Here is an 18,050-nt window from a genome sequence, read left to right as displayed (position 1 = left end):
GACACAACGACCGAGACTGTCGGAGCCGGGGCTCGAGCCGTCAACCTTCCGATTACAAGGCGAACTCCCAACTCTTGAGCCATGATTGCCCCAAAGACTACAATGAGAATAGAAACAGAGCAGTGTGGCTGGTTAAGTGGTACAGTTGATAATGAAAAACATGCTTTCATTTTGTACTTTTTAGTATGAGTACTATTCATTGTGAGATGAGGAATGGCTGCATTCACCGCATTATAAGATCGTGAAAGATAAACTCTTAAGCCCCTTCTCGTTTGAGAGATGGTCGATCCTTTTTTACACAAACGGCCTCCTGCTTAAAGCAGGGTACCTGCCTCGACAGGATTTGCGCATCATGAACATATAAAGAGTGAATTTGAAACATATTGAGCAAAAAATGCTGTGAAGACGTGATATATGACACAAATCTAGATCCTTTATTTTTCCCCTAGAATGTTTTAGCTTTTGTTGAGACAACGTTGGTCTCTGCAATTCTTTTGGTCCTGGTAGAGATCACGCTGAGATGTTTCCATGTTTTACACAATCCTTTTATTACCCATTATTCTTACAAATGCATCTGGAGATCAGCACACTGCATTCCTATGCAGTCCTATGCTAAAGGCTGATCTCAAGAACTCCACACAACAGTTACAGTTATAACCTCTGGTCTCCTCCCCCTACAGTAAACACCCCCACAATGGAAATACACTAGTACAGTGGCCAAGGGTGCTGACACCCTGACCCCCACCTCCTTTTAAGGTAGTGTCCGTTTGCCCTTTGTCTGCCCCTCACCCTCAGTAACTCTTGCTTCATGCCCTGGGGGTGGGGGTTGATTGTCCTTCTGCCCTGCACCTCAGTTCTTTGTTCCCATCCCAGGCCTATTTTCTATTTTGTATCCTTACACCCATTACCACAATATTATAATGTTGCAAGCAATCACAACTATATTCTCTTTAACGTTGATGTACATTAAGGAATCTATTCTCAACAATTTCATTTTGTTGTAAAAGCCAGACCCTCTGCAACAGTCTGTCTGCAACATCAGTATAAAATTTCTCTGGGATACCAAGGTGATATTGGTAAAACAAAGCTTTTCTTGCTTTCTTTGTGACCTGTGCAGCTCAGCAAGCATCGTCACTGCAAGCACGTGGCCAACTGCCTGCGATAGAAACCGAGCCTGAAAAAAGGGTTTCTGTTATAAATTTTTAATAACAATAGCGCCCATTTATTTAAATATGCGGTGCTATATAACACTTACACTTGGACATTATAATACCTATATCGCCGGCCATAGAAACAGAAAACAACACCATCATCACAAAAACAAAAGACTTTTAAAAGGGGGGCTTTGCGTTAAGGCATGAAATCTACGCACTTCCGGTTTCTGTTTTCCCAGATTTCACAATGAAACTAAGCGTGGAAGTAAAAAAACAACAACAAAAAACTCCATACTTTTTCGTGAATATTAACAAATAAAAAACAAACACACATTTTTTTATTAAATTGATACAATTTAAAAAAATAAAATTAAGAAATCTTAGTTCGTATTAAAACAAAATATCCTGTCGTTATATCGAATCTCGTGTAACTGCTGGTAAAAACATTATAACTGATATTTTAACTACTTACACAGCAGAGGTAGTTTTCAAGTAGTTTTATTTTGAAGGGTTGGTGAATTCTACGGAAGTGAAGATGTTTTGTTGCGGTGGCGGAAGCACAGGCCAGGGAGAGTCACACTCGCGGGAAAAATGGTGGAAACGTGTTCCGTGTTCATGCGACCTCCAGCAGCGGTTCAAAACGGTGCCTCATAAGCCTTGTCCTGTTTTTGTGTGCATGCGTGAGTAAAAACCTTGCGTGCATCGCGCACTTTAGCGAGTTGCACATCTCGGCATTTTGTTAAAATAGGTAGGATCTGTTTATTCGGTTGACTCGTTTTACGTCTCCTTCCTGTTGAATATGCTACACTGAAAGTTAAATAGAGGTGTTGAGTTCTTTGTGCTGCCATATTTAAAGATAATATTAGCAAAGCGTACAATCTCGCTCTCTTTTTTAAGTATTCACTTGTGCGTTTAACTTAATAACGGGTAACGAAGTAGCGTCGAATTATGTTGTGCTGCTTCTGTGCCTTGAGAAAAATAATAATCTGTTTTTTCAGTTGTCTAGGTGTGTCACTTAATGTGTAAGGCTGTGGGTTAAAAGAGGCGCGCAAGATGGAAAACGGTATGTATCACAGAGGTATGCAATGTCTTTGTGAATTAGTGATGCGCGAATCATGAACGAATCGTTCAATACTCGAGAATCACTTTACTGACTCATGAATCATGATTCACAAGTCCAACTGACTCATCCCTGTTGCTGTTAGCAGCAACGTATCTAGCTTATAATTAAAATTGTGGAGAAAAACACAACATCCAGTATCTGAACAAAAAAATTCTGCTCTGAACTGGAAGAAAAAACCCTGAGTAGAAGCTCACATCAAGAAAATAGCTCCTCGGTTCACAGTAGCATCGCTCTGCTAACATGCTAACAACACATTTGAGCTACTCACCCCCTCCCTTCCTGTGCTAAATCGTAAGCATAAGCGAATCACTCAGGACTCGGTCGACCCCTCCCTCCTGTGCTGAATCATAATTCATGGGCTGCATCCTCCTGAGGCCGCATTTGTAGACCGATTACGTCACAGCGACGCGCCGAAGGCTGTCCAAATTCGTAGACTCCTCCGAATGCAGCCGACAAATGCATCCTCCTTTTCCCCGAATTTGAAGGATGGGTCGGGTGTGTCCTTCGTGGCCTATCATATCCCAGAATTCATAGCGCGGCCCAGCCAAACTCCAGTTTCCAACAATGGCGGCCGCTACTAAGTTTTAAAATTACTCATACTAATCTTTCTGGGTCACAAAATAAACTTTTAACATATTTTCAGGCAAGAAAGTAGCTGTGTAAACAAACATCAAATATCTACTCGGTTTATCGAGATATCGCAAATTTGCTAAAGTGCTTTGACGTTTTCGGAGATGTCTGCTACCCACCAGCTCGATAGCAAGCCGGGAGCTCGAGGGTTACTGATGCGACCGAGAACGGCACAACTCCCGGCACATCATTTTCAGATCACCGCGGACTTTCGCTGCTCGGGTTAAACGTAATATATAAGTCACTTAGACAACCTAAAAATGTTATTGTTGGGCTTTTTTCAGTGTTTTGTTTGTTCATCAGTAAATCGGTTTGGCTGAGATTAAAATTATTAGATTAGATTAGATAAAATAAAACTTTATTAATCCCCCGGGTGGGTTCCTCCTTGGTTTTTACACAGCTGACTAAACATTAAACAGAAGTATGAGACAGTCGAGAATTTACGCCAGTGTCCTGTTATATTTTAGATAGCAAGGAGCAGACGGCCGAGTTTATTAAACTCCACCGAGACAGTGGTGACGCTAATCAGAAGGCTAGACCGTCCAATTTCACAGCCGTTTACTTCCGGCCTACCCGACCTTCTGAGGACCCGGCCCACGTAGACCGCGAAGGCCGGGTCCTCAGGAGGATACAGCCCATGAATTTGGACACGACCATAGAGCGAACGAATCACTCACTCACTAACCCCCTCCCTCCTGTGCTGAATCATAGAGCGAACAAATCACTCACTCACCCCCTCCCTCCTGGCTCACAGCTCAGTTGACATTTAGATGAGAAAATATATATTTAACACATTTAAGGAAAATACTAATAAAATAAAATTAAACAAAATAAATGTTTATTAAGCAATTTTGATAGGAAATTGCTTAATTTTAGAAATGTTTTTGCTCTATAAAATTGTTTTTTTTTTTTTTTTTTTAGAATCATTCATCTTAGCAGTAGGATTTACATGAAAAGAGAAACAAATTAACTTTGAGTGAAAATGTACATTTTTTGCACACTCTGGTCAACTGACTCAGGGAATCAAATGACTCAAAAATCCGATTCACTTTGGTGAGTGACTCATTAAAACTCAATTCAGTAAAAAGAATCAAATTTACCATCACTATTGTGAATAGATACTGACCTATGCTGATCTATAGTGGTCTGTTGCCTGCCCCCTCAGATACAGTGGAGTGCTCCACCTCTGGCCACATCAAGCAAGTCATCAACCAAGCAGTCACTGAAGAATCCCAAGTCAAGGCTTTCCATTGTAGTCACTGTGTGCTGATCTTCGAATCCAAGGTGTACCTTTTTGAACACCTTAACAAGGTGCATGGCCTCAATACAGGAACTTCTCTCAGAGAGGCTGATTTATGCCCTGGGACTGACAAAGCCAACACAGAGAACAGTAGCAGCAGTTCAGGAGATAATTTTAAATGCCAGAGCTGTAATTTTAAAGCTTGTAGTTGGGATGGTTTAAGTGAACATGAGGAACTGTGTCACAAAACTTCAGAAAATCCTAACGTGTCAGGAGGTGTCATCATTTCAGAAAACCTCGACAGAACTTTAAATGTCATTTCAGCAAACCAGAACAATGAAGCTGCAGGAACATCGGAAGATCCATCAGTTCTTTCAGATATTACTACCTCAGAAGCAAAATGCACGTTAAAGGACCTGAAAATTTTGCAGGAATCTCCTTCAAGCTCCTGTCCAGACAGTAGTGGTGTGTTTAAAGTCACAGCAAAGTCTGTGATAGATATCACCGGAAGTAAGTCGTACCCTTTTTTGCACACTGACTTGACTACTGATTTGACACCATCTAAAACTCTGGAACAATTCAGAAAAGAAACTGTTCCTGACAGTGCTGTGAAGAGATCCAGTGGTAAAAGTTCAAAAGGTCATCCTGTCAAAAAAGCCAAGTTGGATAACGAAGAGATGCTCACGGAAAATGAAAATGAAAATAGACAACAGTCATCCAGCAGCAACGAGTTTTCATGGGAGGTCAGCGAAGATGAAGACGAGGCAGACGCGCCAAAAGTGTATTCTTGTAAACATTGTGACTACAGTGACGTGGGCATCAGGCGAATTTCTGCCCATTATCAAAGTGACCACCCTTATATCAGATACAATTCTGTCTACATTCAGGACCCAAGTGATCACAGTGCCACCTTTCGTTGCTTGGAGTGTCCAGTTGAGTTTTTAAGCACAGCTGACCTCAAGAGGCACTACTTGGAAAATCATCCAGATGCCTCAGATGTATTTGCCATGAAATCATGTGGCCTCAGTTTGGTTTTCAAATGCTTTCTTTGTAAATTTACTACCAATCTATTGAAGTCCTTGAAAGAACATTACAAGGCAAAGCATGCAACAAATGAAGTGGAGAATTCCTTATTGTTCTGCAGATATTCAATGTCTGAATGCCAAGAGGAATCGTCTCAGCTGAGTCTAGATGTTCACTACCAAAAAAGCCACCCAGATGAAGTAATCACATTAGATAAAATAAAACAGTCAGCTTGTCCCACATCACATGCAGCATCAGAAATGACATCTGAGAAGTGTTCAGATTCTGTGATTGTAGTAGATCATTCAGAGACCACACCAGAAGCCTGTAAGAATCGTTCAGAATCTTCCCAAACCACGAAAGGGGAATCTTCGAAGTTTCCAACAAAATCCAGTAATGAAATTACTAATGAAATTACTACTGGATTGGACACTTCCTCATCCAGTTTACCAAATGAAACATTTTACTGCCAGTTCTGCAGTTACACAAGTACCAAGGTTAAGAGTATCCTTGGTCATCACAATGCAAAACATTCTATGGATGCACCAATAGGTACTGATGATGTCCAATGGTACAGTGCTGAGATGCAGAAACGTCAGAGTGAATCTAAGATGTCAAAAAGTCCTTCATCTTCCCAATTTAATACTAGTAAACAAGTGAAGATGTGTAGGGAAAAAGAAGATCTGTATAAGGAGGATTGCACAGCAGATGCCTCAGAAACAGGAGAGAGACAGGACAAGTCCTACGCATGTCCAGAAAACTTGTTTTACTGCCACAAATGCAACTTCGGAAATCCATCTATAAAAGGAGTAATTACCCATCAGGCTAAGGTTCATCGAAAGTGTAATTCCAGCACTAAGTGTGTTCTTGAATATACAGCTTTAATCCATGATGAAATCAGGAAAGCAAATGCAAAGGATTCCTCTTCTTCCCATCTACCTCTTCCTATAATAAATGAAGGCGAAGAAAAAGCATTTTTTTGCCACTTTTGTAACTACAGGCATAGTACTTTGGATCAGGTAATGCACCATTACAGCAGAACACATCATGGATTTAAGGCGAAGCCTTCAGAAGTTCTTCTGCATACATCTAAGATCCACGATCAGGCACAGAAATCTCCTCTAACATCCACTCAAAATGAAGAAGCTGCTCAGGAAATCCTCAAGATGAAAATGAATAAGAAAAAGAAAACAAAGACGCATTCAAGATCTTTGAGGGCAACACCCTCAGTGACAACCCCACACAGAAAGAGGTCCCTGAACTGTTACATATGCGCATACAAAACTGACGCGATATATGCTCTGAAGACACATTTAAGGAAAATTCACAAAATAAAGCGTACATTCACAGATATTTTAAGATATTATTTTAGACAAGGACCATTAGAGCCCGGCTATTATTGTGAATTCTGTGTTTTCAGACATGAAAAAGCTGCAGCAGTTTATGAGCACTACCAGGAACGCCACCTAGGACGTGTCCCCTGCGTTGAGTATGTAAGTTCTCGGTTATATGCCGGTCCTGGAATGGTCCTTCGTAAAAAGAAGAAGCCTGATCTAGAGCAGAGTGGAGGCAATGGCACTGAAAACAGATTGCTATCCCAAAGATCTGGACAAAATAAAGCTGGTTTATCTTGCAAAAGATGCTCTTTTAAAACTAACTCTTTGTCAGATCTGGCACACCATTACCGAATGGTTCATCCTTTGAGTGCAAAACTTTCCAAGGAAACAAGCGCAAGCTGGCGGGTGGAAGACCAAAGTGACAGACCTGGCTCATTTGACTCCTACCAGTTTGGTAAATCACAGGATAAAGCAGAGGCGTCCTCCACAGTGTTCAAGTGCCGTTACTGCTCTGCAAATTTTAATAGGAAACACAGTCTCCACATTCACTGTGGATTGAAACACCCGGAAGCTGTAATCGAAAGATTTGAACAAGAACAAAAACCAAAAAAGCAGCTCCAGAAACGTCTGCATGAGACATTTAAGTCTAGCATAACAGCAGAAAAAAGCCTCTTGATCTACAAGTGTCCAAAGTGTCCATATGTGAATGCTAGCTACCAGGGGACCCTCACTCACTGTCAAAAGAAGCATCCAGCAATTGTAGTCCGGGCAGATGAACTTGAGACAGGTGAAGTCTTTGCATCAAACATGGTCAATTGTACTTTAGGAAAAAGTTCTAATGAAAGAGGGTACTTGTGTAAAAAATGTTCACAAATCCATGGATCACTGAAAAAACTCAATGCTCACTGTAAGATGGTTCATCATGACACAGAAGTGTATGAGCACAATGACACTGTAGTAAGCATTGCGAAAAGTAGACAGGCTCCACAAACGGAAACTCCTGAGGCATCCCCGTCAACTTTGCTGTCCGGCCTCCGCAGCAACAAACAGTTGTACAAGTGCCAGATGTGCACCTATAAAGGACTGTATCAATACCTCCAGTGCCACTACAAAAAAACTCACAAATTGGATGCAGTCAGTATTTCCAAACTTCTTGAGAAATATAATAAGTGTAAATGGAACTCTCCCAGCAATGTACTTAAATCAGGCAACAGGACAAAGGTTAAATGTTTGAAATGTCCAGAATTAACATTCAAGTCGTCGCAGCTGCTCATTGGCCACTATAGTACTTTTCACCGCTCAGAGTGGAAATTGGACTTTACTGTGGTGTCACTAGGATTGACGAAAAAGAAAACCACAGGGGTTTACAAATGTGACCACTGCAACACACAATTAAATGGGATTAGAAAGGTGTGTTATCACATGGATCGCCACAGAGCAAGGATGCTAAAAAAGGCCAAGGCTGCACAGAGAAAGGAGTCGCTTATTAGCACAACACTAGAGCAAGAATCCAGCGAGGTAAGTTGACGCTGTAATTCCTGTCTACACTCTTTGTCTTCTGATCTACTCGTGTTATTTGACCATTATGGTGATTATTTCCAGCCCTGCAGGCAAGACGAAACGACCACATTGGAAACTGTGAACGAGGTTAATTGTTGGAACGGGACACCAGTACAGAGCGCCGCTACATCAGAACTCTCTGATGTACAGCAGCCAGAACTAGAATCGAATGGAGACATACACACGTGTAAACAGTGCGGCCAGATGTTTATGTCATTGAAAGGCTTGCATTCACATGAGCACAGCCACGCAGCCATCAAGAAACTGGACAATAGCTCCACATCTGGATTAAAACACAAGTAAGAACTTTGGACTTTTTTTATTGTTAAAAACTAAACTTAAAAAAAAGTATTAATAATGGCTAAATTTAGGCTCGTATATTAAAGCAGTCACACCATTTTGCCACGCTTTTTTTTTTCTTTTGTGGGCTCACTTAAAAAGTAACATAGCCAAATGGAAATTTTAGCAGTTGGTCTTGTTTAGTCTGAAAAAGTACAGTGCCTATCTGGGTATTGGAAAACCTTTGCAGAAAAGCTTCTATTGAATCGAACCAGTGGCTTTCTGACAAGAGAACCAAAGTAGAGAAATTATACCTCCTTTACAGATTATAGGAGTTACTTCATCTACTCTCTGTTTGACTAATGTATCTTTCGCAGGCTTGTTAAAATTGAATTTTGATTACTTTATTCGTTAAAGCAAGTCCCAAACACCCCAAGCTGTATTTTTTGTGAGAGTTGAATGATTGTAAACCTTTTTTTTTCTTTTTACCTCACCAGCATTAGAAAATATCTCATCCACAAATCTGGAACTCTGAGACCTTTTCTGTGTAGTTGCTGTACCTATCGGACAACAGTCTTTGACCTCTGGAGGAGTCATTTTATGAAAAAGCATAATGGTAAGAACTCATTTGTAACATCACCAGTGGTATCTTATGAGCATTAAGTGTCAAATGCATTGACTTTGATCTGCGAACATTGATTTCAAAATCACCAGAATTTTTAAAATTAGTCTTTTGTTGTAGATTATTAGGATACGTTTTCTGTATGCTGGATTTGGTCAAGTTAATATGAGTTGTCACAGGTGCATTTTATATTAGAAGCTGACTTTAACTGTTCAGACTGGGATGGTTTTGGCTTAGTTTTAAAGACAGCCACAAATTTCACAAGAAGGGGTTTGAGAGATTTCGTGTGGCTTTATGTCTGCGTTTATGTCTTTCATTTTTCATTTGGTTATTCTTTTGCTGAATGCTTAGATCTCATCATGGCTGCAGCTGATACTGAAGACAAGGATGAGAGCGAAGAGAGGTTTGATAATGAGTCCTCTAATTCATCAGAGAAAATGAACAGCTTGCCTGAAATTGATGAGGGACCTGAACTGATTAAAGGCAAGTCATCTCTCATGTTTTTTGTGTGTGTGTTTTTTTTAAACGTGGTCTTGGTTTTCATAAAACAAACAGTTTTTGGTTTTGTAGCAGTACTAACAGACTGTGGGTCCTTGAAACTTTGACAGGATCTCTGTACTTGGAGCCCCCAGATGTGCGGCGCCAGTTAAACCACTACACCATGATGGCACACAGCAGCATCAAATCTAAAGTGAACGTGCAACTTTCAAAATTACCTGAGAATAGCGTGCTTCACTGTGAGTTCTGCAATTTCAGCACTGGACACCTGTCTAGTATCCGGCGGCACTACCTAAATCGGCATGGAAAGAAAATCCTCAGATGTAAAGACTGCAACTTTTTCACAGGTTTAAGGTAAGATGCTGCAAGAGTTTGTAGTTTTGTGTGTACAAAAGATTTTTGGCTTTTTTTTCTTTAATAAAATTTAGTGTGTTACTAAAAATCTGCAAATTGTCCTACTTAGCTTCAACTATTTAGCTTTTGTTTTCGAAAATGGAAAATGTACACAAATGAATATTTTTATGTAAATATTTGTTTTCACATTTGTTTTAAATGTTGCATTTATTCTCGCATTTGCATATAGGATGAGTAATAATTGATACTTTTAATTCTGCATTATCACAGATGTGCAGGATCTGACTAGTTTCTATAGTCAGGTGACATAATGCATTCCTGGTTTGCCTCAAGGAGGAGACACAAATCCCTTTGCGGTGGCATCGGGAAGAGAACCTGGCATAAAAGTGTGCTAAATCAAATATGCCACGCTATCTGCTGTTTGAACCCTTTTTGAAGAAGAAGCGTCTTTTATTCAGATTTAGACATTGTCAATTATTTTAGATGTATGGAAATAACTTGGATGAGTTTTATGAGGTATTTGACTTGACAGACATCTTGAATTTGTCATTTTTACTCATTACTCAACAGGAGTTGTCACCAAACACCGACAGATTTGCAATGTTATCACTGATTTTTCCTGTTGTCATTAGGAAAACTCTGGAAATGCACATGGAGACGGGTCACTCTACCTGCCAGTCAAAGCCTACTCATCAGAAGGACCTCTGCTGCCCTTTCTGTCTGTACCAAACTAAGAACAAGAACAACATGATTGATCACATAGTCTTGCATCGTGGTATGTTGGAGCATTTGCAGGATTTGTAGGAACGTGTTCTGCTTTCCGATACCTGACGCTGTCACATAAGCATTCCCTTTTTTCCTTTTTTTTTTTCTTTACAGAGGAACGTGTAGTGCCAATAGAGGTTCATCGCCCCAAACTGTCACGTTGCCATCAAGGCATCATCTTTGGGTCAAAAAAGGTATTCTGTTTAACTGGCGGACGGTGCTTTTGTTCTACACACTGCTGTCATAACCATGAAGACTTAGAAAATCAAGAGAAAATGAAGTTGAATGAAGAATGAAGTTATTTAAGCCTATAAAAAATGTAAGCAGCAATTAGATGTCAGACGTCAACATGTCTGATATTTGAAGGGAGTAGCCAACGAAAGAGAGTGGGAGCATACATCCTAAAAATATGAATAGATATAAAAATGAACATAAAGAATTCATCAGAATGACATTTTTAAATGTCAACCATGCCTCTTGTTTAGTACCACTGCATCACTTTCACAAGCTACATATAGACAGTGGACTTACTTTTGCAAAAGAATGGTTTTATTCACATATCACATTCGCTACAGAGACATTGGCACTGGGCCATTTGATTCCTTTAGTCTGAATGTTTTTGTAGTCCAAAAACTTTGCCACAAATCTGTTTAATATTGATTAAGGTTGCACCTAATGGAGTGATGCAGTGCATATCCTACCCAAATTCCCTGGCTATTAAAAAGTGCTACATTTACAGGGATTAAACCATAGGTAATGTCAAAGATGGACATGGACAACTACTGTGACATCATCCGTTGGTTTCTGAAATTGTGTTTTGATGCCCCAAGATTAGCATTTTCACCACAACCATATTAGTTTCAAAGTAGGGCTGGGCAATATGGCCTAAAATCCATATCACGGTATAATTTGAAGCATGTGTGGTAACGATATATATCACGATATATTCTTTTCTTCTGTATAACGTATTTTACACACTATAAGGCACACTTAAAATCCTTTAATTTTCTCAAAAATCGACAGTGTGCCTTATGTATGAATTCTGGTTGTGCTTACTGACCTCAAACCGATTTTGTGTTACACGGTGCGTAGAAATCAAAAAATGTTTTAGTACGACTTTGGAGAGCTATGAAAGCGTACCGCTTGATGGATTGCCGGAGCATTACGGCTGCTGTAGTCAGGAGCCTTGCGGAGTAATCCAAAACTCCGTCCACTTCAGGTTCCAAAGTCAAACAAACACTGCAGCATCACTGAGAGTTACAAACTGTCTCAATTCTTTCATCTTTAATAAAATGATCAGCGTTTCTGCTCTACCAGGTGTAACAATTAAGTTTAACATCCAGGCATCCATGAAAACAGAATCTATTAAATTGAATGGAGTTAGAAGTTAGCAGGAAATTTGCTCGCTAGCTTCCACCTAAACATGATATAGCATGTTCTGACTGAGAGATTTCTGAAAAAATTAAAATGTACAGCTCTGCTATCACTTCCAACATAAATGAAGACAGAAAACTAAACAGCAGTGACATTTGTAGGGTTACTGAAGTTGGGCTAGCTGGTATATAATGATGTGCTACGTGATTGCTAGCGACACAGCTACGTTAGCATAACATTAGCACAGTGAAGCTGAAGGATGAACGCCAACTTTTTCCCACTCGATAAAAGTTAACGTGAGGGTTTCTAGTGGTTAGGGACAAATGCAATTGCATGGCAGGATGCTGTAAACGGACCAAACTTCAGTCAGGAGAACAACTGAGATAATCCATCCACAATACGAGGTTAGTCATTAATATACTGCAACAACATGGGAATATAGCAGCTGCGAGAGAATTCAGCATTAATGAATCAATGGGACGGAAGTGGAGGAGTGGAGTTTTTGGCTATCCCCATATTCCAAAAATGCTTTGTCTCTTTGCTATTACTGTCGCTCAGCATAATTTGCAGATGATGTTGTTTTTAGCCGCTGCAATGCTTTCAACCAAAACAGGCGCAGCTTGATGACACCATCAACATACGCTATCGCGGTAGAGCGGTATAGTCAAAATCTCTACCGTTGGCCAAATTTATATCGTTTCTATCGTATACCGTTTATACTGCCCACTTCTATTTCAAAGAATAAGATGTGGTGAGAAGGAGAGGGGCTGACTGTGAAACTGCTATCTCTATGCAGTAAGCAGACAAAAGATAATCCAACATTTTTAAGCAATTTAAACATGATTTGCAAAATAGTTGTAGTAATGTTTTATTCAGTATGCTTCCAAAATCAGTGACTACGCCCATAAACTCACAAGGAAAGTGTTTACTATGTCATGTCTGTCTTCCCATTAACTTCTATAGGACTGGGAGTCTTATCTCAACCCCATTACTCCAAGTGTATTATATTGGATAAATGAGTTTTTGAGGCTTCTACATCATCAGTGCCCCACCCCCACCCCAATATAATGTGTTGGAAAAGTGTATCATAATTTGCACCTTGATTCTGTCTATGCAGGTCATGAGGAATCATGAACTCGTGGGTCAGGTGAGCCTTGATCAGCTGGAGGCAAGCGTTGATAATGTGCCAGTAACAGAAGAGGAACATTTGTCTAACATGGACCAGCTCGATGAGGACAGAGAAGATGTAGAAATGGAGGACTGTGATGAGGTTCCACAAGCTGAGAACCTGGAAGAAAACTATACCACAGAGAAAAGTGCACTCCAGATCAGGGAATGCCAGGAAACCAACGGAGAAAGTCCTGGCGAGACTTCCAAATCAGACATTCAACATGAAAATGCAAAACCAAACTCTACTGTCCAACAAGAGCTGCAAAAACAAGCAGAGATTGTGCTGCTAGAGACTGCAAGAGAACAGGAGACAGGAAATGTGGAACAAAGTGTAACAGAAGTGAAAATTACAGATACCCCATGTGACGATTACGGCAATCCAGAGGAAGAGAGGCAGACAAATGAAAACCAAGCCCAACCTAAATTCACAGAATCTGGAGACAAACAACAAACGGAGACAGGAAATGATTTCAAAGTGGATGAAGAAACACCAGCTCAAAAGCAAGACGTTAAAGCACTTGAGCTTAAAACACTGAACATCGAGGCAAAGGTAGAAGATGACATACTGCATCATATCTTACAGTTGGCCAATAATGACAGCAAGATGCATAACAAGGCAGATGAAGGTAAAACGGTTAACATGGAGAAGGGCACTGAGGCAAGTGATGCAAGTGATATCCCATTAGCTGAAGAGAGCAACTTCCCTTTGTTTCAGAATCCAAAGAGTCAAGTTGGTATAGAGGCAAATTCAGCCTTGAATGTGCACACTCAGCAAAGCAGTGAACAGGAACCTAAACCTTGCACAGAAATACCAGTACTTGAGGAAGAATGTCTGAAGAAGGAAGTGCACTCTCCTGAATGCTTCAAGGAGGAAGAAGAGAAAGGTCCTTTCGAGCAGAAGCAGAACCAAGAATCTGAGATGCTCACAGAAGATGAGGAACAACACCAAGATCAGGCGCCTGGTGACCACGACGGGATGAAGGAGGCAGATGAGGGTAAAACGGTTAAGATGGAGAAGGGCACTGAGGCAAGTGATGCAAGTGATATCCCATTAGCTGAAGAGAGCAACTTCCCTTTGTTCCAGAATCCAAAGAGTCAAGTTGGTATAGAGGCAAATTCAGCCTTGAATGTGCACACTCAGCAAAGCAGTGAACAGGAACCTAAACCTTGCACAGAAATACCAGTACTTGAGGAAGAATGTCTGAAGAAGGAAGTGCACTCTCCTGAATGCTTCAAGGAGGAAGAAGAGAAAGGTCCTTTCGAGCAGAAGCAGAACCAAGAATCTGAGATGCTCACAGAAGACGAGGAACAACACCAAGATCAGGCGCCTGGTGACCACGACGGGATGAAGGAGGCAGATGAGGGTAAAACGGTTAAGATGGAGAAGGGCACTGAGGCAAGTGATGCAAGTGATATCCCATTAGCTGAAGAGAGCAACTTCCCTTTGTTCCAGAATGCAAAGAGTCAAGTTGGTATAGAGGCAAATTCAGCCTTGAATGTGCACACTCAGCAAAGCAGTGAACAGGAACCTAAACCTTGCTCAGAAATACCAGTACTTGAGGAAGAATGTCTGAAGAAGGAAGTGCACTCTCCTGAATGCTTCAAGGAGGAAGAAGAGAAAGGTCCTTTCGAGCAGAAGCAGAACCAAGAATCTGAGATGCTCACAGAAGACGAGGAACAACACAAAGATCAGGCGCCTGGTGACCACGACGGGATGAAGGAGGCAGATGAGGGTAAAATGGTTAAGATGGAGAAGGGCACTGAGGCAAGTGATGCAAGTGATATCCCATTAGCTGAAGAGAGCAACTTCCCTTTGTTCCAGAATGCAAAGAGTCAAGTTGGTATAGAGGCAAATTCAGCCTTGAATGTGCACACTCAGCAAAGCAGTGAACAGGAACCTAAACCTTGCACAGAAATACCAGTACTTGAGGAAGAATGTCTGAAGAAGGAAGTGCACTCTCCTGAATGCTTCAAGGAGGAAGAAGAGAAAGGTCCTTTCGAGCAGAAGCAGAACCAAGAATCTGAGATGCTCACAGAAGACGAGGAACGACACCAAGATCAGGCGCCTGGTGACCACGACGGGATGAAGGAGGCAGATGAGGGTAAAACGGTTAAGATGGAGAAGGGCACTGAGGCAAGTGATGCAAGTGATATCCCATTAGCTGAAGAGAGCAACTTCCCTTTGTTCCAGAATCCAAAGAGTCAAGTTGGTATAGAGGCAAATTCAGCCTTGAATGTGCACACTCAGCAAAGCAGTGAACAGGAACCTAAACCTTGCACAGAAATACCAGTACTTGAGGAAGAATGTCTGAAGAAGGAAGTGCACTCTCCTGAATGCTTCAAGGAGGAAGAAGAGAAAGGTCCTTTCGAGCAGAAGCAGAACCAAGAATCTGAGATGCTCACAGAAGACGAGGAACGACACCAAGATCAGGCGCCTGGTGACCACGACGGGATGAAGGAGGATGATTGTCTGCAAGAGCAAGAAGGTAAAAATAAATTATGAGTGAATTAAAATATTAGTTTTTGTGCATTTTTGTAAGCAAAATGCTGAAGCAGTGTGGAAAAACTAAATCTTTGCATCTATAGGATGTAAGAAGGTAAGTAACAGCCAAATGCTACAATCATCAGCAAGTATGGTGACCTCTATAAAAACAAATTGTCTGGCAGTTTATTGATCTGATTCACATGTGTAATAAAACAATGCACAAAGCGAAGATGCTCAGACAAACCAAAGAAATATATGTAGAAGAGCTACATCTGAGACTCTAAAGGCTTCAATAGCGATGTCTAGCATCACGTTTGGAGAAAACCAAACAGGATAACAGCACAAGCTGTTCACCTCCACACTTGCCTTTGTTCTACTCGTGTGCTGTGTGGATCACAGCTGTATCCACACCTGGGCATTTGTTATGCAGATGTTGTGGCAAACCTTCTGGCACCTACTTATACAGTACAGGGAATACTACCTGCACGAACCAGTCAACATCAGGTATTAATCTTGATTTCACTCTGCTGTTACAAATTACATAAACATATGGGACCGTTTTCATGCTATATCCTCCTAACCTTTCGTAAGTGAATATTTTCTAGGGTGTGAATCAAGCCTGTTCAGAGTTAGGATGTTGTATAAATTATAAATAAAGCAGCATGCAGTGATTTGTATGGTATCTCTATGGTATTTATTTTAAAAAATTATTTAAAACCTCTCTCTCTTCTATAACAAGTTACAGAAAGTTGGCACCTTTAAAAAGAATGAGGACCTGTGACCAGAGCAATACATTTTTGGATACTTTAAGAAGGTGTAGTTCACGCTTAGCACATATTTCAAAATCAAGTATCCGTGATGTTATCCAGGCATTGATTACCTTCAAAGGTATCACTAATGCTTAATAATATCTACTAGGTTTAGAACAACAGAGACAATGGCTTTTTCAAGAAAGATCATATTTACATAAGAAAGAACACATTTGCATCATGAAATTAGAAATATAACAATGTAGAACATAAAATCGTCATTTGAATTTAGTACCAAATCACAAAAGTGAGGTCTTTAAGTTGTAAGGCAATGACCCTACAGTATTAGAGAGAAAACCACAACAATCAGATGATACCCTATGGGCAAAGCACTTGGTGATGGTGGGAAGGAAAGCCTCCCTTTTAACAGGAAGAAGCCTCCAGGGAGGGACAGACATCTGCCGCAACGGTTGGAAGATGAGGTGAAACTCCTGAGCAATTTATCTTGCTCTTTCAATTATATAAGCTATGTTCTGATCTTTGATAGGATTAGAACACAGCACAGTCCCTTCAGTTTTCAAACGCGTACAGGGTTGTAAACACAGTGGCAAAAATGTTCCTAATCACACTTTTGTGAAATATGTCAAACTCAAAACGACCATGTGTTTTTCAATAAAACAATCTCTGTTGCTTGAGGCATTCAACCATATCACGTGGTTTTAGCAGCCTGTTGACTTTGTTTCGTTACCAAGAATTGTTATGTTGTTGCCTAACCTCTCAGATGCCGTTTCCAAGAATCAACTTTGTGTGATCACAGCTCTAGAACAGCTAATGTACTAAACAGACTCTGATATGAATGTCAGAGGCCATTTCTTCACCATTATAGATGAACTCTTAGCCTAAGTTAGACATAATGTTTTTACATCTAATGTAAAAACATTATATGTATACAGATATCCAATTTAATCACAGCAATATCTCTTTCACTTTCAGACTGTTCTTGGCAGTGTCCACTTTGATGCTGCTCACCCAGAGAATCACCTCTGTGTCTTTGGACCTTCAGGAGAAACGAGTCGTACTGACACCATCCAAAAGGCAGACTTGTGTCACGCTTCTCCCTCTTATCAGCTACATCCTCAATTTTACCACACTGCTTGGTGGCCCTTTGGGTTCCTATGGACAATTCATTACTCTAATGGAGGGGATCAACCTCACCTCGCCACTCAGTCCACTAGGTGTAGTTTTCCTAAAGCTGATGCAAGTGTTAATGCTAGAGTGGGTTAGATTTTATCTTGTCTTTTTTCTGAAACATCTTATCCATGATTTTAACCCTGGCATCCTCTATGGTAGTGGTTCCCAAACTTTTTTTGCTGGGTCCCCCTTTGTTTTATAGAAAAATGTTCTTCGCCCCCCCCTCCCCCCCACACACACACACACTAACACACACTAACACATCCTCCAACCACACACACCCATATTTTGCTCAATTGCGGTTTATTTCACACCTCAAACATTTAGTAGACAATTAAGCAAATACAGGTAATCTGCAGGTAGTAAGCAGGGTTTTAATAGTTTTGCAATTTTCATTAGTTTTTATTTTTATTTAGTTTTGACTTCAGATTTTCAATTTTATATCAGTTTTAATTAGTTTTTACCAATTGTTTGCCAGTTTAGTTTAGTTTTTATT

At 40.5% G+C, this 18,050-nt stretch overlaps 1 protein-coding gene across 5 annotated transcripts; it reads left to right on the top strand.

The window, feature by feature from the left end:
* The first annotated feature begins 1,682 nt into the window (after positions 1–1,682).
* LOC146506418 (zinc finger protein 462-like) lies at positions 1,683–17,527 on the top strand. Of its 5 annotated transcripts, none has more exons than XM_085178950.1 (11): positions 1,683–1,834; positions 2,153–2,217; positions 4,073–8,025; positions 8,110–8,366; positions 8,844–8,962; positions 9,320–9,451; positions 9,577–9,820; positions 10,453–10,595; positions 10,700–10,779; positions 13,077–15,615; positions 17,357–17,527. In XM_085178950.1, the coding sequence occupies exons 2-11, from the start codon at positions 2,208–2,210 to the stop codon at positions 17,380–17,382; spliced, it is 7,503 nt and encodes a 2,500-aa protein (XP_085035076.1). In that variant the 5' UTR covers positions 1,683–1,834; positions 2,153–2,207; the 3' UTR covers positions 17,383–17,527. The 5 variants fall into 5 exon arrangements, 4 of the variants coding, with proteins under 4 accessions (XP_085035076.1, XP_085035075.1, XP_085035077.1 ...); XM_085178951.1 differs by having other exon boundaries at positions 1,693–1,797; XM_085178949.1 differs by having other exon boundaries at positions 1,683–2,217.
* Positions 17,528–18,050: the final 523 nt, after the last annotated feature.

The sequence above is a fragment of the Neolamprologus multifasciatus genome, chromosome 12, assembly GCF_963576455.1.
Source record: "Neolamprologus multifasciatus chromosome 12, fNeoMul1.2, whole genome shotgun sequence".
Lineage (NCBI taxonomy): Eukaryota > Metazoa > Chordata > Actinopteri > Cichliformes > Cichlidae > Neolamprologus > Neolamprologus multifasciatus.
The sequence above is the reverse complement of the archived record's forward strand: the minus strand, read 5'-3'. Positions and strand labels throughout refer to the sequence as shown.

What these genes read in the sequence shown, in the direction of transcription:
- LOC146506418 (XM_085178948.1), top strand. Translation starts at nt 4,036, where the DNA reads ATGCTGATCTATAGTGGTCTGTTGCCTGCCCCCTCAGATACAGTGGAG. An exon ending in TCATCTTTGGGTCAAAAAAG is followed by an intron (nt 10,780 to 13,076) that starts GTATTCTGTTTA and finishes CTGTCTATGCAG; the next exon opens with GTCATGAGGAATCATGAACT. An exon ending in TTGTCTGCAAGAGCAAGAAG is followed by an intron (nt 15,616 to 17,356) that starts GTAAAAATAAAT and finishes TTTCACTTTCAG; the next exon opens with ACTGTTCTTGGCAGTGTCCA.